The sequence below is a fragment of the Heloderma suspectum genome, chromosome 15 (genome assembly GCF_057233095.1).
Source record: "Heloderma suspectum isolate Gila_16-S chromosome 15, 16-S_ref, whole genome shotgun sequence".
NCBI lineage: Eukaryota > Metazoa > Chordata > Lepidosauria > Squamata > Helodermatidae > Heloderma > Heloderma suspectum.
The window spans coordinates 18,426,708-18,450,108 of NC_139472.1; the positions used below are offsets into that span (position 1 = coordinate 18,426,708).

General features: G+C 48.6%; 1 protein-coding gene across 1 annotated transcript in view; it reads left to right on the forward strand.

Annotated features, from left to right (window-relative positions):
• VWA5B1 (von Willebrand factor A domain containing 5B1) overlaps positions 1 to 23,401 on the forward strand; it is a 102,343-nt gene that overhangs the window by 54,099 nt on the left and 24,843 nt on the right. The window contains exons 11-13 of the mRNA XM_084821892.1: positions 2,810 to 2,995; positions 4,370 to 4,565; positions 6,355 to 6,536. Of these exons, the coding sequence (XP_084678018.1) occupies positions 2,810 to 2,995; positions 4,370 to 4,565; positions 6,355 to 6,536 (564 nt within the window). The remainder of the gene's footprint in view (positions 1 to 2,809; positions 2,996 to 4,369; positions 4,566 to 6,354; positions 6,537 to 23,401) is intronic.

Genomic DNA, 23,401 nt, shown 5'->3' on the forward strand with positions numbered 1-23,401 from the left:
GCTGTCTAGCCACAAATGCAGGGCGGCTGGAGCGCGGAGCAGATGATCCCCTCCACACTCCTCCTGCCGTGCATTGGATACTGAGACAGCAGGCAGAGATCAAAGCACAGTTAGGTAGTCAGATACATTATGCAGTGCAGAAATGGTCCCAAACCGGCTGTCTAGCCACAAATGCAGGGCGGCTGGAGCGCGGAGCAGACGATCCCCTCCGCACTCCTCCTGCCGTGCATTGGATACTGAGACAGGAGGCAGAGATCAAAGCACAGTTAGGTAGTCAGATACATTATGCAGTGCAGAAATGGTCCAAAACCGGCTGTCTAGCCACAAATGCAGGGCGGCTGGAGCGCGGAGCAGACGATCCCCTCCGCACTCCTCCTGCCATGCATTGGATACTGAGACAGGAGGCAGAGATCAAAGCACAGTTAGGTAGTCAGATACATTATGCAGTGCAGAAATGGTCCAAAACCGGCTATCTAGCCACAAATGCAGGGCGGCTGGAGCACGGAGCAGACGATCCCCTCCGCACTCCTCCTGCCGTGCATTGGATACTGAGACAGCAGGCAGAGATCAAAGCACAGTTAGGTAGACAGATACATTATGCAGTGCAGAAATGGTCCAAAACCGGCTGTCTAGCCACAAATGCAGGGCGGCTGGAGCGCGGAGCAGATGATCCCCTCCACACTCCTCCTGCCGTGCATTGGATACTGAGACAGCAGGCAGAGATCAAAGCACAGTTAGGTAGTCAGATACATTATGCAGTGCAGAAATGGTCCCAAACCGGCTGTCTAGCCACAAATGCAGGGCGGCTGGAGCGCGGAGCAGATGATCCCCTCCACACTCCTCCTGCCGTGCATTGGATACTGAGACAGCAGGCAGAGATCAAAGCACAGTTAGATAGTCAGATACATTATGCAGTGCAGAAATGGTCCAAAACCGGCTGTCTAGCCACAAATGCAGGGCGGCTGGAGCGCGGAGCAGACGATCCCCTCCGCACTCCTCCTGCCATGCATTGGATACTGAGACAGGAGGCAGAGATCAAAGCACAGTTAGGTAGTCAGATACATTATGCAGTGCAGAAATGGTCCAAAACCGGCTGTCTAGCCACAAATGCAGGGCGGCTGGAGCACGGAGCAGACGATCCCCTCCGCACTCCTCCTGCCGTGCATTGGATACTGAGACAGCAGGCAGAGATCAAAACACAGTTAGGTAGTCAGATACATTATGCAGTCCAGAAATGGTCCAAGGGTCAGTAGCATGGAGCATCCATCACAGGGCAAGGCCTGGGAGGCAGAGTAGCGGAGGCTTAGTTTCCAGCGTCTCTCAAGTTACTAGGGAGGGCTGATCTAGTTAGAGCTACTAGATCCCCATGCAGTGCTCAGCTGCATCACACTGGAGGCTTGTCAGAGGTCCTCCTCATGAGGAGAGCCCAACTCATGAGTCAGTAAGCGAGCACTCCTTCACTCGGCCAACATCCTACTGTGGATCTTAAGGTGCCTGTGTTCTCGGGGGCTACGTGGTGGCCCAGCACCTCCCTCTGCCTCAGAAGCGGAACTCTCTGCCTCTCTAGGCATCACCCCTAAGGGTCCTCAACTGTGCCAGGGTCTCCTGAGGGAGCAAGTGGTTCTGAAAGTTCTGCCTCCTCCTCAGAAGATGACTCCAGTGATGGCATGACATCTGGGACCACGGCGGTATTGTCTACACCAGCTTTTCTCAGCCTTGGGTCCCCAGATGTTCCTGTACTACAACTCTCACCATCCCTGACCATTGGCCATCCTGGCTGGTGATGACAGGAATTGTAGTCCAGGAACTTCTGGGGACCCAAGGCTGAGAACAGCTGGTCTGCATTGATTGGGAGCAGTTACCCAAGGTTTCAGACAGGACTCTTTCCTAGGGCTTGAACTTACAACCTTCCACATGCAAAGTGGAACCAAAAATGGTGCAGCTGGCGCCATTTATGGCTGCATTTAGGCTAATCGACCAGCTTTACAGCCGCAAATGGCGCCCAATACGCCATTTGCCTCCGGCAGACTGACTTATACAGAGATACGGCACAGCAATGGCTGCCAGCCATACTGACTTTCTCCAGCCCTGCGGAGCTGGCAGCCAGCTCCACAGAGCTTCAAAGCGGAGCCGGCCTGGATGGATTCTGGGGGGGAGAATGGACGGCCAGCAGCCATTGCTGTGCTGTATCTCTGTGTAAGTCAGTCTGCCGGAGGCAAATGGCCTAGTGGGCGCCATTTGTGGCCGTAAAGCTGCAAAAGCCATCGAGGATTCTGGGGGGAGGAACGAATCGCCTCCCCCCCCCCCGCGGACCCCCGGTGAACTGGAGGTAAGGGATTTCATACATCCCTAAAGCTGAGACCATCCATTTGTCTAGCTCAGTACTGTCTACATTAACCATCAGTGGTTCTTCAGGCTTTCAGACTTTCTCAACCCTACCTGGAAATCCAGGGATTGAACTTGGGGCCATTTATATAAATGGTCCCACCATGTGCTGTTCCGCTGGGCTGGCCCCTTCCCCACTTTTTCCCTCCCCTGGAGGGGAGCATGGATTTATTATTCAATAATCATCCCTTTGAGTTGTGCCAAATCATGCCATGACACTCTTTTTGTCTGTTCCCATTGCCAGAGAACAGTCTTGCCTCTGCATTTCGCACTAATGGAAGCTTCCAAACAGTCTCCCAAGGCAGCCCCGGGTAGAATGCACTGGGGTAGTCCAACTGGAATCCATGGATAACTGCATAAATGATGGACAGTATATTCAGTTGGAGTCTGATTTGACCGATCCATTCTTGCTCTGGGTTCCCAGATGATAAAGTCCCTGAAGAAGGCAATGGCTCCAGCTGTCAGCGATGTCTCCGTTGACTGGGTCTTCCCTGAAACGACTGAAGTCTTAATCTCGCCAGTCAGCGCCAGCTGTCTTTTTCCAGGGGACCGCTTGGTTGGCTACAGCATTGTCTGTGATACATCCCTGTATATTTCTAATCCCAGGCTGGTGAGTAGCTACCGTAGTAAACCTGTCTCAGAGCTCTTGGGGTAATGCTGCCCCAATCTGCCCCTTCCAGTTGTCTCTCCTTGTAGGATGAGAAACCTGGAGCTCTTGAGAGTTGTCCAGATGGAGCAGTAAAACATCCAGTCCAAGCCTTAGCTGCCAAGAGCTATATAGAGTTGCTTCTCCATGCACTTAGCAAGAACCCACAGGAACGAAGAGCAGTTTTGGACATTATTTTATTTGCTTGTTTGCTCCTTTGTTTGTTTAATAGATTTCCATCCCATTTTCTCACAATTAAGGTCTTCAAGGCAACTTGCAATATTTTCTTTCGGTCTCTGTGGGGGTGGCAATCTACATGTAGATCTTCCACCCTAGAACAACCCAACAGAATCCTTTGCCCTAGGCCTGCTGTTCATGCCAAAGGGCCACTCTAAAGGGACCTTTGGCATGGACCTTTAGTACACCTTACCAGTGGTGGAAAGACACCCTTCCAAACCAATCTGGGAGCTGAGCAGATAACAACTCTGAGCTGGGTGGTGGTTGGTGGTGGTCAGGGTTGCTCCTGCCACTCAGTTCTTTCCAGAGGCAACCTTCTTTTCTCTCATAAGAACAGGAAGTACAAACTTCCACAACAAGATAATGTCTGAAAAAGTCTCTGAGCATCAGCAGAGTGCCTTCTCCTTATTGAGCGATGGCAGCACTCACACATCTGGGGTTAGGAACTGGGGTTTTTAAGGCACACGAAACTTCTACATAAGCTGGAGCGACAGCTTCAGCAAGACCTATCACTCAGTGGTTGAACACCTGCTTAGCAGGCACATGGTTGAAGTTAGCAATGTCTGTTACCAGGATATCCAGCCCTTGGGGGGCCTGACTGATTCCCACGGCACCCCCGAACCAGCTTGCGTTTGCGAGCTGAGACAGGGGCTTGTTCCCAAAATCCAGGAACTTTTTAGGGGGAGGGGGGTTAGTGTAAAAAGCAATTTGTTTAATTTGCATATATTACAGTCAAAGTTTGCATAATTTGTGCAATTTGTTACATACACACACACACACACACACACACACACAGACATGGAAATCCATGCATTGGCCCAACACGATGCAGATCGCACAGGGCCAGATCATGGGAAAGCGAGCCAACGTCCAGGGGGCCAAGCTGACTAAAGCTTGGTGAGCTGCACCCCCCCCCCAATGAATCCTTCCAACATCTCTGATACTCGTCTGGACAGACCAACGCCCTGAACAAACAAGGTAGCGTCATCTGTAGATGGTCCCTTTTGCTTTCGAAATCAGCTCATGGCAGAAAGACCGCAAGAGGGGAATGGAAGGGTCCATTTTGAAGCCATTGCCTTCCTCGTTTTCTCTCTCCTCCAGGACAAGAGGCGACGTTACAGTATGCTGCACTCCCAAGGGTCGGGCAGCTCTGTTTTCTTCCACTCGCAAGAAGAAGGCAGTGCCTCTGACAACTGGGACTCTACCAAGGATCCAGAAAGTGGATTCCCTTCAGAGAGGAGCTCCGAACTTCTTGGCACTGCTGGAGACCTAGGAAGTGAATCCGACGTGGACTCTGGTCAGTTTCCCCTCCGTCAGCTCTTTGCACCTGTTCATAGTTGACTAAGGATGACGAGGTTTCCTCCTCCTTTCTGTTCTTTCATTGTTGCTTTTGGTTTACCTTGATTCCCACCCCTCTTGAATTTACAAAATTAATTTGGGAATTGGAGCATGCACAGTTTGCCACCGCTTTCAATTCCTTCAGCTCTCCCCTTCTCAACAACAACAACAACAACAACAACAAATAGTGTTAGATCCAAATTAGTCATGTGCAAGTGGGGGAGTGGAAGTAGACTTCCCCACCCTCTCCTCCGCAGAGCAGCCCCCCCCCCAGTCCTCTGAATATGCCACACAGAGGGTGGGTCCCCCTGCTGAATTGGGTAGGCTGCGGTGGTGGTGGGGTGCTCACAGAAAGTGTTCCTCCCTGCTAATTTATGATACATTACAGGTGCAATCCTATGCATGTTTAGGCAGAAAACAGTCCTATGACTCCCAGCATTCCTCGGCCAGCATTTATTTATTTATTTATTATTTTATTATTGCATTTATATCCCGCCTTTTTTCTTCTTGCAAGGAACCCAAGGCGGCTTATATTATCCTCCTCCTCTCCATTTTATCCTCACAACAGCAACCCTGTGAGGTAGGTTGGGCTGAGAGTGTGTGGCTGGCCCTAAGTCACCCAGTGAGCTTTCATGGCCGAGTGGGGACTAGAACCTGGATCTCCCAGCTCCCAGTCCAACAGTCTTGCCACTACACCACACTGGCTCTGCATCCATAGGGTTGCACCCTAAAAATTGTGCTGTACACAGAGATTACAATATAAAACAGTCCCTGGCCACAGGCTCATACTCTAATTAGGGATGTGCGAACCCACCGCTGTCCGGGTTCTCCAGGCGCCTGCTCAGCCCTTGCCCCTGCTTGCCGGTCCCCGGGCTACGTTTGAGCCCCTCCTCCAATCAGCAAGGAGCCTGTACACACCCCAGCGGCCTCATTGAGCTCCACAGTCGCCATTTTTTAAAAAAATAGAATGGTGATCGCAAAATTGTGCATATTTGCGCATGTGCGAAAATGTGCATTTTGCGAAAATGCGCATTTTCGTGCACATTCAAATATGCACACCCACAAAAAATGTGAATTTTTCACGCGCATGCAAATACACTCATTCGCAACAATGCGCATTTTCGCATATATGCAAATATGTGCAGCTTTACGATTGCCATTTTATTTCTCAAAAAATGGCAACCGCAGAGCTCACCGAGGCTGTCAGGGTGAGTGCAGGCTGCTCCCTGAGCGGGGGTAGGGGATGAGTGGGGGCAGGGGTTTGGCGAGCAGGGCTCGGGGGTGCAGGCGGGGGGTGTTTCGCCAGATTCCCAGTTGGAATCGGGCGTCCATGCCATCCCTGACGCTAATAGACTCGTTACAAAAGGGGAAATGAAAGGGGAGGGAAGATGAAAGCAAGCAAATCCAGGTACTAATTCTTGAAGTTACATCCTGCATTGAGCAGGGGGTTGGACTCGATGGCCTTGTAGGCCCCTTCCAACCCTACTATTCTATGATTCTATGATAATCTCAGATGGCTGTCCTCTGCTGGAATCTCAATCAAACGACACCTCCAGAGGCAGTCTGTTGAACAGCTCTTTCCAGTAGGAATCTTCTCCTAACGTTTTGCCCAAATCTGCTAATTCCCATCCATTGGCTCTAGTCCGGCCCTCTGGAGCAACAGAGAACAAGGCTGCTCCATCTTTTCTGTGACAGCCCTTCCGGTATTTGTAGTTTTGTGGTGTGAAACAGGGTCCTTCGCTTCCTAGGGATGGATGCTGCAACCTCTTCACGACGGAGGGCATACAGCACCAATCAAATCGCTGACCACGAGCCCTTCCGGAAGGTCCTCACTGCCAGCGATCCCAGCTCTGCCCTGATTAAGAATCCTCTTCGGAAAGCCCAGCTGCAGGATCTCAGCCAGATCAGCCCAGAACCGCAGACCTGGCAGGCTGAGTTTCAGGTAAGCAATATATAGTAGAGCTGTGCGCAGACAGCCTCTCAAAATTCTCCAGCCTACTTGTGGGCAGAGAAATGGGGGGGGGGACAATTTCACCGAATTTCTCCCAGGGGAGGAGAAATTCTCCAGCAGTTTCTCACAGCCGGGGCTCACTATTGGCAGGGCTTGCAGCACAGCTTCTTTCTTTATCCCTCAGGGTTTGGGGTTTACTGCACTGCTCCTGAAAGTGGCAACAACATCAACTGTGTTGAGGCTTCCACTTTTCTGAGGCAGGATTTTGAACGTCTTTGGGTGGTTTTTTTGAGCTTACCTAATCACTGCGAGGCGGCCGAGGGGGCTGTGTGTGTTTTTTCTCTCTCTATTACACATCTTCTCATTGCTCTGCAGCCTCCCAGGCCACCTGCACTTCCTGGACTGAAAAAGCCCCATGGGAGGAATGGCCTCATGACGTCTTCCTCATGATGGCTCTAACTGAAGTGTGGGAAGCCAGGGAGGTTACAGGCTGCCACAGACATTATGGTACGATGAAAGACAGGACACTCATGCACACTCCTCAGCCACCTCATAAGTAAGGTAAGCACAAGAACCCTGAACCCAGCCTCTGAGAATTTCTCTGAAATTTCTCCTCCTTTGAATTTCTTTTTGAAAGCCATTTTTTTTTTAATCAAACTGAATGAGAAGAGTCGAAAGAAATGTGGGAGAAATTTTCAGCACAGCACTAATTTCAACCATTTGTAATGGGGGAGGAACGGCACAAAAGCCAGGAACCACCAAACCATCATCAGTCAGGGAAAGAGGCAGGGCCAATTGAAGGGGGCACGGCCCGCGGAAGAGCCGCAAAGGGCTGAATTGGGACCCCAAATAGGCCAGATTTGTCCTGCAGACTGGAGGTTCTACATCTCTGCTGTAATGACTGGACCACACTGGTTTCCCCCTGTCAGTATTGTCCAGATGATAAAGCCACTTGATGAAAGGGCTCCCACATCAGTAACCAAGACAGCTGGTCTATTGATTAATAACATGTATTGATTGTCTTCCCTCCCCACCCCACAAAGAAGCCTGAAACAGTAATAAGTAATATAGTAATAAGAAATCATAATGATAATATCAAACAAACTATCAAAAGGAATTTGTATTGTATTACATCAAGATTCTTTCTGTGTGGTGTTTCGTTGATGCACAAGTATACTTATGGGCTTTGAGAAAACACACACACACACATATACACAGAGTCTTGATCTTGTATGTAAGGATAGATCAGAATCCTTTTTGTGTGGCATTCTATCAATGCACAGGGGTGCGTTTGCACCTCAGGAAAACACTGCAAAAAAGAGTCTTGATCCGTATTTATTTACTCCACATGTATGCCACCCTTCCTCCAAAGAGTTCAGGGTTCTCCTCCGTGTTATCCTCACAACAGCCCTGTGAGGCAGGTTAAATTGACAGGTAGCAACTGGCCTGAAGTTACCCAGTAAGCTTCATGGCTGAGTGGGGATTTGAATCTGGATCTTGGTCCTAGTCAGACATTGTAAACACTACAACTCCTTGGCTCTCCTGGTTGAACTGAAATTCAAGAGGAGTAGAATCCAGGTCAGAGTGAAGCAGAGAAACCATAAAGGAAGTTAGGGTACCTGCCTGGACCCTAAGGTCATCTTCGGGGGTCCTTCTCCGGGAGCTCCAGCCAAAGGAAGTGAGGCAGGTGGCTAGCAGGAAGAGGGCCTTTTCTGCTGGGGCACCCTGGCTGTGGAATTAGCTCCCTAGAGAGGTTTGCCTGGCACCTACGTTTTGCTCTTTCTGGCACCAAGTTAAGACCTTTTCTCAGCATTTTAATATTTTGGCATTCTAGTCTTTCAGCTCTGCTGTTTTAAATCTATATTTTAAATTTCAGCATTGCTGCTAGGTTTTATTCTGGTTTTATTCTGGTCTTTTATACTGTAGTTTTAAGTTTGTATAGTTTACTTGTGGTTTCAATTTTTATGAACACCCAGAGAGCTTTGGCTATTGGGCGGTATAGAAATGTAACAAATAAATAAAGGGACAGAATAGAGAAAATCCTCTGATCCCTATAAGGAAGCAAATGTATTAGGGCTGCCCATGAGTCTATCTCCTGCCTTCACCACACCTTCATTCTCCAGCACAGATGTGGTGAGCATCTCAGGACCTTTGCAGGGTTTCTGGGGTACTTACTTTTTGACGAGGCAGCTCAGTGGTTTTGCAGTCTTTTTTCTTCCGTTTTTAACAAATGAAGACACATCCCTGCACTCAGTAGTGGCCAGCTGCCAATCTATTCAAAAAATACTTCGGAATGGTGCTGTGTCATCCCATAGCCACATTCCCAGAATCGTGTTGAAAGCCATTTTTTAAAACACTGCTGAGTGCTGCCGTTTGCCTTTGTTTAAGGTTTTAAAAGAAAGGAAAAAGGGACTGCAGAGCCCTCTGGCCATCAAAAAGAAAGCATCCAACCATCCAAACAAATTGTAATGCAAACCTACCTAAGTTGCACTTCCTGAACCAATTTGCAAACTGAATCACAGTTCCCTCCAAATGAAAATAAAAAGGCATAAGAAAAATTCCAAAATCTATATAATGTAATACCTTTATTTGGCCAACTCGAAGTTCACAAAAAATGTGCAAGCTTCCGAGATCTCAAGATCTCTTCATCAGGCAAGATGTTACAAGAAGCAGCTGTGTGGGGTGGCAGGGGAATAGGAGGTGGGGGAAAAGCTGACTGGAGCATCTCTACACCAGCCTAAAATCCTGCATTTAAAACGGGGCTTTCTGCTTCCATTTTAAATGCAGGATCACAACGACTCCCTTTTTCATGCACTTCCTTTCCCTCCTCCCCTTTCCCAGTCCTTCTCCCCATATCTGAGTCTTCCATTATCTTTCATTGATCTCACTCCTCTTCTTGTCGCTTTTACTATTTTCATGGAGGAAACTCAAGCAGAACACAATGGAGTAATTTGATAGCTCATGATCTGCAATCCAGGGCATTTAGTGCAAGGGATGCCCTGGAGGTTCATGGCATCATCTAAAGAGTCCGCAAACTTGCATGAGAAAGCCATCTCAATAAAAGCTCTGTGTGAAGAAGCCCTGGATATTGCAGTCAGGATGTCTGCATGGTCAGAGTCTTAAGACGATATGGAGGAGGAAGGTTTGCCAACTTGCAAATTGGGCTCTGCCAGGTGATGTGATGGTTTCAGTGCCACCAAGGCCACTGGGAACAAGAAAGTCACAAATGTTGATCCTCCGTTTTTAAAAAAATCCAGTTGATAACTCCAGACTGTCTCCATCCAGGGAGGACCAGACAAGTTCCTTGGTTGGTGGAAAACAGACGTAGAGCTCAATTAGGCAGTGTTTATATTAACAAAGATGCCTGGAAATAGATTTAGATGCTGTGCTAGGTAAAAAAGAGTCAAAAGAAGTAGTTTTGGGTAGTTTTATCTAGTTGTTGGAGGGGTTGATCCCTCATAGAATAAAGTCCCAGCTTAGGTAGTATAATAGCCTCTTCCTCTTGCTTTGATGTAGGTTTCAGCCGCTGAATGGCTGAATTGGATAGAATCATAGAATAGTAGGGTTAAAAGGGGCCTACAAGGCCATCGAGTCCAACCCCCTGCTCAATGCAGGAATCCAAGTCAGAGCATCCCTGACAAATGGCTGTCCAGCCTCGTCTTGAAGGCCTCCAGTGTGGGAGAGCCCACCGCCTCCCTAGGGAATGGGTTCTGTTGCCGTATGGCTCTGACAGGCAGGAGGTTTCTCCTGATGTTCAGCCAGAATGTGGCTTCCTGCCACTTGAACCTATTATTCCATGTCCTGCACTCTGGGATGATGGAGAAGAGATCCTGGCCTTCCTCTGTGGGACAACCTTTCGAGTACATGAAGAGCGCTATCCTATCTCCCCTCAGTCTTCTCTTCTCCAGGCTAAACATGCCCAGTTCTTTCAGTCTCTCTTCATAGGGCTTTGTTTCCAATCCCCTGATCATCTTTGTTGCCCTCCTCTGAACCCTCTCCAGTTTGTCTGCATCCTTCTTAAAGTGTGGTGCCCAGAACTGGACACTGTACTCCAGATGAGGCCTAACCAGTGCTGAGTAGAGGGGAACTAGTACTTCCTGGGATTTGGAAGCTATGCTTCTATGAATGCAGCCCAAAATAGCATGTGCCTTTTTTGCAGCCACATCACATTGTTGGCTCATATTCAGCTTGTGATCGACAACAATTCCAAGATCTTTCTCGCTTGTAGTGTTGTTGAGCCACGTATCCCCCATCTTGTAACTGTGCATTTGGTTTCTTTTTCCTAGGTGCAGAACTTGGCATTGATCCCTATTAAATGTCATTCTGCTGTTTTCTGCCCAGTGCTCCAGTCTATCCAGATCACTTTGGGTTTTGTTTCTGTCTTCCAAAGTATTAGCTATCCCACCCAATTTTGTGTCATCTGCAAATTTGATCAGCATTCCCTGCACCTCCTCCTCCAAGTCATTCATAAAAATGTTGAAGAGCACTGGGCCCAAGACTGAGCCCTGCGGTACCCCACTCGTTACTTCTCCCCAGTTTGAGAAGGTCCCATTGAGAAGCACTCTTTGAGTCCGATTCTGTAGCCAGCTGTGGATCCACCGGATCGTTGTTCCATCTAGCCCACTTTGAGCTACTTTGCTCATCAGGATATCATGGGGCACTTTGTTGAAAGCTTTGCTGAAGTCAAGGTATATGATGTCTACAGCATTCCCATGGTCTACAAGGGAGGTTGCTTAATAAAAAAATGAGATCAGATTTGTCTGGCAGGACTTGTTGGCTTTGAGTAATCACGGCATTGTTTTCGAGGTGCTTCCAGATGGATTACTTTATCATCTGCTCCAGAATTTTCCCAGGGATTGGTGTCAGACTGACTGGTCTGTAGTTCCCAGGATATTCTTCAAGTCGTACAAAAACAAGGGCAGAGGTGTTGTCCATAAGCAAAATTCCAAAATGCATATAGTGTACTTATAGTATACCCTATAACATATAGTAGCTTCAGTATTTGCACTTCTCTGAAATTTGCAATGCAGTTCTCCAAAATGTGTACATAAATGCATATATTAGGTGAGAGTGCACACACAAAAACAGGCTGAAAATTACTGAAAAATTACTGATTACTGAAAATAAGGCACAAAAATGCATTATGTTAAGTGAAATTGCATGCCAAAATGCGTACATTAGGAGATGTGCCCCTGGAGGTGTCGAAGAATTTGCATTGTTTCCACATCATCTTGCAATTTAAAAAAATGCACAGAAATTTGTACAAATTTTGTCCTTCTTTCTCTTAATATACACAGTTTTGTATTGTGAGTTAGGGTGCAATTCTATTTGATTGCCACCTGGTAGATGAAAGCCTCTGATCTCAGAGGCTTCTTAGCATCTTAGTCGCTGCCAGGCTGCCACCGTCAGGGCAGAAGAAATGACAGAGGCGATTTTTGCCTCTCTGTCTTCCTTTCCCATTTGTTCCTCTTTAATTCTTCTGAACCACCCAGAGAACTTCAGCTATTGGGCAGTATGTAAATAAATAAATAAGAGTCTTGGAACGCAGCATTCCCCTCCCAAAGTCGTAGGAGTGTCTATGTTCTCCTAGGAACCATAGCATTGCTCTGCTTATTTCCTTTGGATGAGAGAGAGAGAGAGAGAGAGAGAGAGAGAGTTCCTTGAAGACCAGGGCCGGCCCTACCATGAGGCAGAGTGAAGCAGTCACTTCAGGCAGCAGATGCTGGGAGGCGGCAGCCAGGTGTTGGAGGAGAGAGCTGTGTGCCAAGCAGCCTGCCCTGTGCCCCCTAAGTTAGCCTGCTGCCTTCTGGAGCAGCGGAGGATGCTGTCCCATCACAATATTGAAGGAAAAGTTGGCAGTTGTACATGGAATGGGAGAGGGCACCATCTTGTTTTTCACCTTGGGCAACAAAACATTTTGGGCTGGCCCTGTTGAAGATATATGGCAGCTTTATACAGTTATAGACCTACAAGCAAGCGGACTCCTAAGACCTTTTAAGAAGGATGCAGACAAACTGGAGAGGGTTCAGAGGAGGGCAACGAAGATGATAAGGGGACTGGAAACAAAGCCCTGTGAGGAGAGACTGAAGGAACTGGGCATGTTAAGTACTTCAAGTACTTCAAGTACTTGAAAGGTTGTCTCAGAGAGAAAGGCCAGCATCTCTTCTTGATCATCCCAGAGTGCAGGACACGGAATCATGCGCTCAAGTGACAGGAAGCCAGATTCCGGCTGAACATCAGGGAAAACTTCCTGACTGTTAGAGCAATACGACAATGGAACCGATTCCGGGGGGGGGGGGGCTCTCCCACACTGGAGGCATTCAAGACGAGGCTGGACAGCCATCTGTCAGGGATGCTCTAACTTGGATTCCTGCATTGAGCAGGGGGATGGACTCAATGGCCTTGTAGGCCCCTTCCAACCCTACTATTATTCTATGATTCTATGACCAGGCAGCACAACCACTAACTGTGCTTCCAGTTGCCAAAGAGCCTGTATACACCCTAAGGATGCTTCAGTCTTAGCCAAGTCTAGCTGAAAATTCTTCTCTCCCTCTCTCTCTCCCCCTCTCTCTCAATTTCTGTGCACAAAGTCAGACGTCTGAAAAGCTGTTCCTTGGGCCTCGTGCCCCTAGCTGTAGGCTCCTAGAGGGTGTCACCTTCCAAAGGCAGGGAAGAGAGATTTTCCCATCACCAAGGAATGTGAATGCTCTTGGCTTGTTCACAATAATGATAGGAGCTTGGCCTCTCTGACTTATTAGAGAAGCTTGCAATCCCACTTCAAATATGCAAAATGCTTGGTATCATTACCTTGTGGTTTCCACAGGGTTGGAGTCCACTCAGAGTGCCAAATAATCCACGTTAAGTGACCATGATGATGGAACCGTAAAGGAACGACCCCGTATCCTGATGCAGCGCAGTTGTCCCATATTTCAAGGTCTCGGGGGGGGGGGGCTCTCTTTGCACCCCTCTCCCTCCAGAAGCACAGCTGCCCTGTGTGCTTGTTCCGTTCAGCCATCTTGGCCTGCCAGAGAGAGGAAGCAAAGGGCACCAAGGCTGCATTGGCGTTTCTATAGCAACCCAAACCGAGGTCTCTGAAGTTTTCTTGGTCTCGCACGGAGACCTGTAGATCAAATATAAGGTCGCTTCACTGGAAGGGGGACAGGAGACGGAAATGGAAGGGCAGCATGAAGAAAAGGGGGAGAAGGTTGAAAGGAGTGATAAAAGGGACGATTGAAGCTGGCTCCATTTAGACAACTCAGAATCCCTCTGAGGTTGATAGTGTGTATATCAGTGTTGTTCAGATGGTCTGTTGGTCTGTTCAGCATGTTTCCCTTGCTTTGGATTTATTTAGGGCTGCCATCTGATTAAGAGAGATTTTTTAAGTATGGTAAGTGGTATATACATCTATTAAATATTATTAATAATAATACCAGTGGAAATAATAATAATAATAATAATAATAGAATTAAGTTGGCATTATTATTAATCATTATTAAGTTGACATTATTAATCATTATTATTAATTATAATTATTAATCATTAATCATGATTACAGTCATCTGGCTGCTCTTCAGCCAAAAAGACTCCCGAAGAAGCTCATAAGGATCAGTAAATAAGATAGGGCCTGCCGTAAGGTTTGCAATCTAAAATACAGGACACCGGCGGAGTCTGGTGGTTCTAATGCCAGTGGGGCGGTGAATCCACTCTGGGTTCCAGTCAGAACCATTCAGAACCAAGGTGCTACTTGGACAGCTCATTTAGAGTTCTGAATGGTTCTGAGTGAAACCTGAAGCAGGTTCACCACCTCGCTGACCTGGGAGCCCCCTTCTCCACTGCATGACACACGCGCACAAGGAATGTGGCGGGATGTGTTTCAAAGTTGTTCATACTGAAAGTTTTTAATATTGGTCTTTCTGGCAGGGAGGATGGAATCAAGATGCCTGCAGTGTGTGATACAAGAGGGAATGCCTCTTCTAAGACAAGGCCCCACTACCCATGGCTTTTGTGTGCACTTCTTCTGCTCAAAAGAATTTAAAAGAACTGGGAGCGCCTTTTAATGATCACTTCTGCTAACAGAGCAGTGGACTCAGTGTTTCAACTGTACTTTTAAACTTAGAAGCAGGGGCTCAAAACATAGGGTAGCATCCAGTGTTAATCCCACTGGCAGTAGACCCGTTGAAATGAACGGGACTTGGGTCCCATTCCTTTCAGTGGGTCTAACTCTCAGTAGGACTAACGGTGGAAACTACCCATAGAACCTTCAAAGAAGTGACTGTCTCTTGCCACTGTATAGCCTGTACAATTGCTTTGTTGCAGTGTTTTATCAATCTCCACTTAGAATGCAAGAAGCTGCCTTATTATTAGAGCTGTATGCAAATGGCTTCTTGAAATGCTCCACCTTGCGTGTGGGCAGAGAAGTCTGGGAGGAAATGTCACCAAATTTCTCCAGGGGGAGGAGAAATTCTCCAGCAGTTTCTCCCACGTAGGGCTCCCCCTTGGCAGGGCTTGTAGCACAGCTTGTTTCTTCTTTGGTAAGGGTTTTTTTTTTGGGGGGGGGTGTCATGCTGCAACAGCATCAACTGTCTTGGCAAGCTAGCCCCCAGGTTGCATCCACCATGACGCAGGTGGGGGCAGTGTTGTGTCCAGCTCCGGGGATGAGGCAGAGTGAGTGCTCTGCCCAAATCTGTCCTCCAATTTCCTGAACGTTTTCTCCCTCCATGAAGGAGGCTTCCCTTGTTCTGCCTCATTCAGGATGTTTTATCATTTGTTTTCGTGGTGCTTCTGAGCTTACATAATCCCAGCCAGCCTCCCAGGCTGCCTGCAGATCCAGATCTGAAAAAGCCCTATATGAGGAATTACCTCATGGTGCCCTAAACTGGGCTTCAGTTGAAGTGTAGGGAGCTGAGGAGGCTACAGGCCACCAGAGAGATGATTGTGCAGTGAAAAACAGGACCCTTGTGCTCACCCCTTGGCCATTTCCTAAGTAAGGTGAGCCCAAGAAACCCAGCCCCAACCCAAGAGAATTCCTCCACAATGTCTTCACCATTGAATTTCTTTTCGGAAGCAATTTCTCTTCTATTAAACTGAATGAGAATGGCCGAAAAAAATGTGGGAGAAATTTTCAGCACAGCACTACTGATTATATGCTGAGCCAGACCTCTGGTCCATCTCACTCAGCATTGCCCGCACCAGAGGTGAGGAACCTCTTTCAGGATGAGGGCCAGACCCAATTTTGGAGAAGCTCTCAGGGACCATATTTGTCAGGATTCCCTTGGCCCTCACTTCACTTCATGCCCAACCATACACAGACAAGAGGCTTCAGTCTACAGCTTTTAATCCATTACTTCACAGGGTCATACAGATGCAAATTCTCAGAGACACTCCGTCTACCAGGAATGCCGTCAGGGGAGTCAAATGGGATTTACGAGAGTTGCCCGCTGTTTGAAGAGGGAGGCGGTCTCGCTAGCCTAACTTAAGGGCAGGGGGTCCCTCTCTTCTCGTGAGGCCTCTAAGCGCAGCTTCTCACGCAAGGGCAATCAGGTAGACCGTCTAAGTTCCGCCTCTGCCTTCTCTCTCTTTGCTCTGCGCCTGGCATCTATTAGGTCCTCCTCCTGTTCGCTGTAGGGGTGGACGAAAGTCACTTACCTTTTCTCGCAGCACTTACCTTTTCTCGCAGCTTGTTCACGGTGGGGGGGAGCGCTTCGCTGCTCCCCCCGCGAAGTTCAGGCCCCGCCTCGCCCGGCCGAAATTCAGGCCGGGGGGGAGGCTTCCTGCCTCACCCGGCCGAAATTCAGGCCGGGGAGGAGGCTTCCCGCCTCGCCCGGCCGCGAAAACGAAAGTTAAAAAAAAAAAAAAAACGTCCCCTGATAGGCTACGTGACGATTCACGTAGCCTATCATGGCTAGATCTGGAAAGTCAGCCGTGATAGGCTACGTGAATCGTCACGTAGCCTATCACGGGTGACTTTAAAAAAAAAAAAAAGCGCGTACGCGAATGGCGGCCCCCATAGGGAGCCGCCATTCGCGTTCCTTATTTAGTTGCTGTAGTCTACGTAAATGTTTACGTAGACTACGGCGAAAATAAGGGCAACGCAAATAGCAAATAGCGTTGCCCTTATTTTCGCCGTAGTCTACATAAACATTTACGTAGACTACAGCGACCAAATAAGGAACGTGAATGGCGGCTCCCTATGGGGGCCGCCATTATCCGTACACACTTTTTTTTTTTTTTTTTTAGTCACCCGTGATAGGCTACGTGACGATTCACGTAGTCTATCATGGCTGACTTTGCAAATCTAGCCGTGATAGGCTACGTGAATCGTCAAGTAGCCTATCAGGGGACGTTTTTTTTTTTTTTCTTTGATTGCAATGGCGGGGGCGGCAGCCGGTCGAAAGACCGGCTGCCGCTCCCGCCCCGCTCGAACACCGGACGAACCGCCAGCCGGACCCGCCGCTGGGAGGGACATTCAGGGAAGGTAAGTCCCGTCCCGGGGGGGTGCGGGGGGCGGGGTGTGTGTGGAGGATTTCTCCCCGAAACTTGTTCGGGGGGCCGAACACGTTGGCGCTCGGCCCCCCGAAGTTTCTGGGAGAAATTCTCCACCATCCCTAGTTCGCTGCCTCTCACGGGGTGGGGGGTGAGGAGGGACCCTCAAGCTCAGCCACCTGGACGTCTGTAACCTGGGAAGCTGGCCTGCTCATATCTGGACTAGCCTGGGAAAACACCTCCCCCTTGTCTGATGGTTCTCCTTCAGAATCTGAACTGCTATACCACTCCTTGCACTCAGAAACACCCCTGACAACATTCCAGTCATGGGCGGAGCTGAAGGCAAAAAGGGGAGGGGCCCAAAATAGAAAAACTACCAGCATATTTTTGATTAATGCTCTTCCTGCTGGTACCAAAGCCTTTAGAGAGGCATTTCAACCTTTTAGAATGGGGAAAAACCCTGCGGAAACACTGGGAAGCCACCAAATGATTGGTGGTTAGGGAAAAGGAGAGACTACCTCCTTTCAGTGGAGGGGTAGTATTTAGAATTATGAGATGCCAAGGGCTTCCCCCATACTCCTGTTTTTAAACTCTAAAAAAGCCAACCTGCAGCTTGACTGCTGTGCTCTGGTCCTAGATCGCACAGCTAGTGGTGAGAGATTATGGCAATTGTAGGCCAAAAGCTCTGGAAGGGCACAAATTGCCCACCCCGGGATGAGAGGAATGATGAAGAAAAGCCATTTTGTTCTTAGCGGTGGTCTTGTTTTCTGGCACTGCTTGTGCTGCGTGGGCTCTGTGGGGGATCCCTGGAGCTGCTCCTATGAGTGACATTTTCCAAAAATGGAGGCGTTCAGAGTCTGTCTGCCTGTATCCGAGAAAGGTCAGTGCATCAAGGTGGGCAGCTTCAGCAGTCTGCTGAACTGCTTTGGGCTCTCCGGAGAGCCAAGAGGAGCTCTTGCCTGTACCTGGGGAAAGGGAGTCAATAAGAAACATTTGCTGTTCTGACTCAGTCAGCATACTGTTTGGGGGCTGGCCCTGTGTGTGGAAAGTTCAGTATCCATGATTAGGGATGTCAGAGGAATCCGTGGGGGGTGCAGCTCACTGAGCGTTCAATAGCTCGGCCTCCCGGACTTCAGCTTGTTTCCCTGCGAGGTGGCCTGACTCAATCGGCATCATAGAATCATAGAAGCATAGGGTGGGAAGGAGCCTACAAGACCATCAAGACCAACCCCCTGCTCAATGCAGGAAGCCTGATTCCCAGGCGGTCTCCCATCCAAGGACTAACCAGGGCTGACCCTGCTTAGCTTCTGCAATCAGATGAGATCAGGCGCATCCAGCCCTTTGCTTGATGTCACAGAATCATAGGGTGGGAAGGGGCCTACAAGACCATCAAGTCCAACCCCCTGCTCAATGCAGGAAGCCTGTTTCCCAGGCAGTCTCCCATCCAAGTACTAACAAGGGCTGACCCTGCTTAGCTTCCAAGATTGGACGAGATCAGGCACATCCAGCTAGGGATGGCGGAGAATTTCTCCCCGAAACTTCGGGGGGCCGAGCGCCAACGTGTTCGGCCCCCCGAACAAGTTTCGGGGAGAAATCCTCCGCACCCCCCCGCCCCCCGCACACCCCCCCGGGACGGGACTTACCTTCCCTGAATGTCCCTCCCAGCGGTGGGTCCGGCTGGCAGTTCGTCGGGTGTTCGAGCGGGGCGGGAGCGGCAGCCAGTCTTTCGACCGGCTGCCGCCCCCGCCATTGCAATAAAAGAAAAAAAAAAAAAAACGTCCCCTGATAGGCTACGTGACGATTCACGTAGCCTATCACGGCTGACTTTGCAGATCTAGCCGTGATAGGCTACGTGAATCGTCACGTAGCCTATCAGGGGGCGTTTTGTTTTTGTTTTTTTAACTTTCGCGTTCGCGGCTGGGCGAGGCGGCAAGCCTCCTCCCCGGCCTGAATTTCGGCCGGGCGAGGCGGGAAGCCTCCCCCCCGGCCTGAATTTCGGCCGGGCGAGGCGGGAAGCCTCCCCCCCCCTGGCCTGAACTTCACGGGGGGAGCAGCGAAGCGCTCCCCCCCACCGCGAACAAGCTGCGAGAAAAGGTAAGTGACTTTCGTCCACCCCTACATCCAGCCCTTTGCTCTTCCTTTCAAGTCAGGCCAGCTTGTGTATTTTTGGTTTGTTTGTTTGTTTGTTTTAAATCATAAATAGAAATGCGTGCAAATTCCAGCTGCAATGTGTGCAAATTACACAAGCTAGTGGCAAGAGTGTTGGACTAGGAGCTGGGAGATCCGGGTTCTAGTCCCCACTCGGCCATGGAAGCTCACCGGGTGACTTTGGGCAAGTCACAGACTCTCAGCCCAACTCACCTCACAGGGTTGTTGTTGTGAGGATAAAATGGAGAGGAGGAGGAGAATGTAAGCCGCCTTGGGTTCCTTGCAAGAGGGAAAAAGGCGGGGTATAAATGCAATAAAAAAATAAAAAAATAATAAATTTGCGCAAATTACACAAGCTACAGTCACAATTTGCTTGCATTTCTAGTTGTAGTTTTAAAAAATAAAAATTCTCTGGATTTCAAGAAAAAAATGTGGCTCAGCTCGCAAATGCAAGCCAAGCCGGCGGGGAGCGGGGGGAGGCTCAGAAATCCGGCAAGCCTCCAAAGGTCTGGATTTCCTGGGAACAGACACCACTATCCATGGTAGGTATGGGCCACATGCCCACATCTCTCTATATGTCCAACTGTGTGAGGACAAGAGCTGTGTTAGTGTCACAAAGACTATTTGGACGGTGCCATCTGCCATGAGATCTGCCCACCTTCATCCATGCATCATAGACTTGTTTGAACTGTTTCGACCTGCTGTCTGCTGGGCTTCCTTGTAGACAGTTGGAAACTATGGCTGCTGCAAAATGCAGCTGCTGACCTATCGCTCTGTTCCTGTACTGGTCATCCAGTCAGCTCTACTCTGCATTCCACTGTTCCTGGATTCCAGTGGTTAACTAGGAGACTTTTTATATGACTTTTGGAATTGGAATATGTGCTGTTTGCATTCAGCTTTCAGTTCCTTCAATACATTTATTTCTCCTCACCTACCCCTACATTACAGTGGAGGCCGCAGACTCCAATTTTGATGGGGCCTTGAATCCATTCTGGTTTTCTGTCAGAACCAGCAATGGAAAACAAAACAAAATCTCTCGGGGGGCAGTTTTTTCCAGTGCATAATGAGCACTCGGAAATGTGGTGTGGCAGGGGGAGAAGATACACAGGAACCCAAAGAACAGGAAGCTACAGCAATCTGCTGCACATGCTCAGCGCTGTGCACAAAATTTGGTCATAAATACACACAGAGAGAGGAAATTCCTAATGTATCAGTCAGGAATGGGCAAATCTGTCCATTTCAGTTTCTCATTTTTCCAGTCTTAAATTTGGGTCATCCCATTTCCACATCGGTCTGAGAATATATTTTTCCCCAAATGTTTGCACAAACATTCATATGCCTTTTTGTGTGCATTTCTCCTAATATATGCAATTTAACACACCCTTGCCTACTTGCACATTTTGCAAGCCATTTCCCCGTAATGTACTGCATTTCTGAACATTTTTACTCATGTAGGCATTTTTGTGTGCACTTTCACGTAACATATTTCTTATTGCATTTATATCCCGCCTTTTTTCCTCTTGCAAGGAACCCAAGGTGGCTCACATGATCCTCCTCCTCTCCATTTTATCCTCACAACAGCCCTGTGAGGTGGGTTAGGCTAAGAATCAAAGACTGGCCCAAAGTCATCCAGTGAGCTTCATGGCCGAGTGGGGACTAGAACCCAGGTCTCCCAAGTCTGAGTCCAACACTGTAACCACACCAGCTCTCATATGCATTTTTGATTGACAGAATTCTTCTAATTCCAAAGGATAACAGAATTTCAGTTTGCATATAGGTATGAAAGTATGATATTGGGTAAATTTGCATTAAAATGTGAAATAAATGAATTTCTGCCCCATCAGTTTCATTTCAGAAAAAAGACCAGGTAATTCAGAACCCCCATATCCAGGGAGAAACTCAGGTGAGAAGAATTTTGAAAGCATCCCTAATCCCAGCTCAAGTGCACTCTATTTTTTAGCCATTTCTCCCTGTGTGCTGAGATCACCTGGGGATGCTCTGAATTGGTGCCACCAGCTTATGCAAGGGGGCTGGGGCTTCTCAGCGGTGGCCCCATCCTTTGGAATAGTCTCCCGCAGGCAAGCTTATCTCGCCCCCTCCAAATCTCTTGATGCCTTCCACCAGCCGGAAAATACCATGTCATTCTCAAAGGCCTTTTTGGTGGTGCTCTGCTGGTGTTCGGGTTTTGCACCTCGGTGTTCAGTCATGCCGGCCACATGACCATGGAAGCATCTTCGGACAGCGCTGGCTCTTCAGCTTAGAAATGGAGATGAGCACCACACCCTAGAGTCGGACACGACTGGTTGGGGACACCTTTACACCTTTTTAATGTCACATGATGCCTTGGGCTACAGTCTCAGAAAGGTGTCTTAAGACATTTTAGCCATACATAAATAATTAACTTGTTAATTTTATTACATAGTTCCTTCCTTCCATGGAGCTCAGGTTGGCATACGTGGTCCCTCTCAATGTATCCTCACAACAACCCTCCGAGGTAGGATACACTGAGAGTGATTGACGCGAGGGAGCGATTTGTGGCCCTCCGGATGTTTTGGACTACAACACCCGTGAGCTCTAGGCAGGATAGCCAATGGTAAGGGAGGATGGGAGTTGTAGGCCAAAACATCTGGAGGGCCACCAGTTGCCCACCCCTGCTCTAAGTCCATCATTCTAACCACACTAGTTCTTAGTAAATATCACCAGTTCCTTACATACCCCATAATTAATTCCCCATCATTTTCCACTTCCCAACATCCACTGCCCATCTCCTTCCAACTTAGCCTTCTCACCTTGGGCTGCAGAGTGAACTCCGCGTGCTTCCACCCTGTGGATAAAGGCCTTTTTGCTGCAGTTGGCTAACGCTAGTCATCTGCAGCACTGCCCCAGGGAGGTAAGACGGCCCCTACCAGAGCCTTTTCTTGTCCATAAATGGAAAAAGGAAGAGATTTCCCACCCTGAAGATGATGATAATAGGGCAATAAGAAGAAGAGGAAGGAGGAGGAGGAGGAGGAAGAGGAAGAAGTGCCAATGAGTCTGGCACATAAGGGGACACAGGCTTCTGCCCCAAGGAGCTTACAGTCTAAATTTTGACCCAGGTGAGATGACGGGGAACAGGAAGGGAGATAGAGGCAGGGGAAGACTGTAGGAGAATAGGTGCTCATTTCAAAGTTATGTGTATTTAAGCACACTGTGGTCTACGGGGATGAAGGGACTGAGCCAAAGTCTTTACAGACAAGGTTGGTAGTGCTGGGCAAGAACGTGACGGAAGTAAGAGAAAGTTGGCACCGCAGAGATGCCCTGGATAGGAATAGAGGAATCGGTCTATATCAGCATTCCCTAACTTGGCGGCTTCCAGTTGGGTTGGACTGCAGCTCCGTAATCCCCATTTGTCCGCCTTCTGTATCTAAAATACCCTCCTGTTGTTTGGCGGGGTGCCCACACAGCTTGCCCACTCCTGATGTATAAGGATGCCCCCAAATCAGGAGCGGGAATGTGTAGGCTGCATGCGACCCAGATGCTACTCCTCTCAAGACTAGATGAATCCCTTCCCCCACCATTGCAGGCTTCCCAGAAAAGCTTTTTAAAAAATGCACACACACACACACACCACCATCGCCACCCCGGTAACCCACAGCCTGCTTCTGTTTTGGTTACCAAGCAACTGAGCCTCTGGTATCTCGCACCTCATCTTCCTCTCCATAATTAAAACAGCTGTCTGAATGAAATTCGTATCTCTTGCTTTTGCTTTCTTCAAAAGTAAAATAAATCTTCCCATAAGCAGAGCTGCTGAGGGTAGATCTCTCAGTTTAGACTTCACCCCCCCCGGGGGGGGGCATCTGCACGGGTCTCCTGGCACCTTAAAGATTAGCCGATGTACTGCAGTGTGAGCATTGGGTACGTTGGATGAAGCGGGCTGTAGTCCATGAGAGCTTATGCTGTAATAAATGTGCAAGTCCTTAAGGTGGCACAAAATGATTTATTGTTCAAACATAATACTATTATCGCATGGGAAGTGTACAGCCTTGCAAGACAGTGGGATTTCCTGGAGATATTTAAGCTGAGGCTTGTTTGTCATAACTCTTCATGGCATTTTTCTAAGGATGCTTCCAAAATTCTCCTCATCCAAACTTCTCCCCAGATTTTGGAGTAATTAATGAACTTGTCTTCTTTCTGGGGGACTGGGAATCCTCCATTGTTCTGGAAGGGGCTGTATT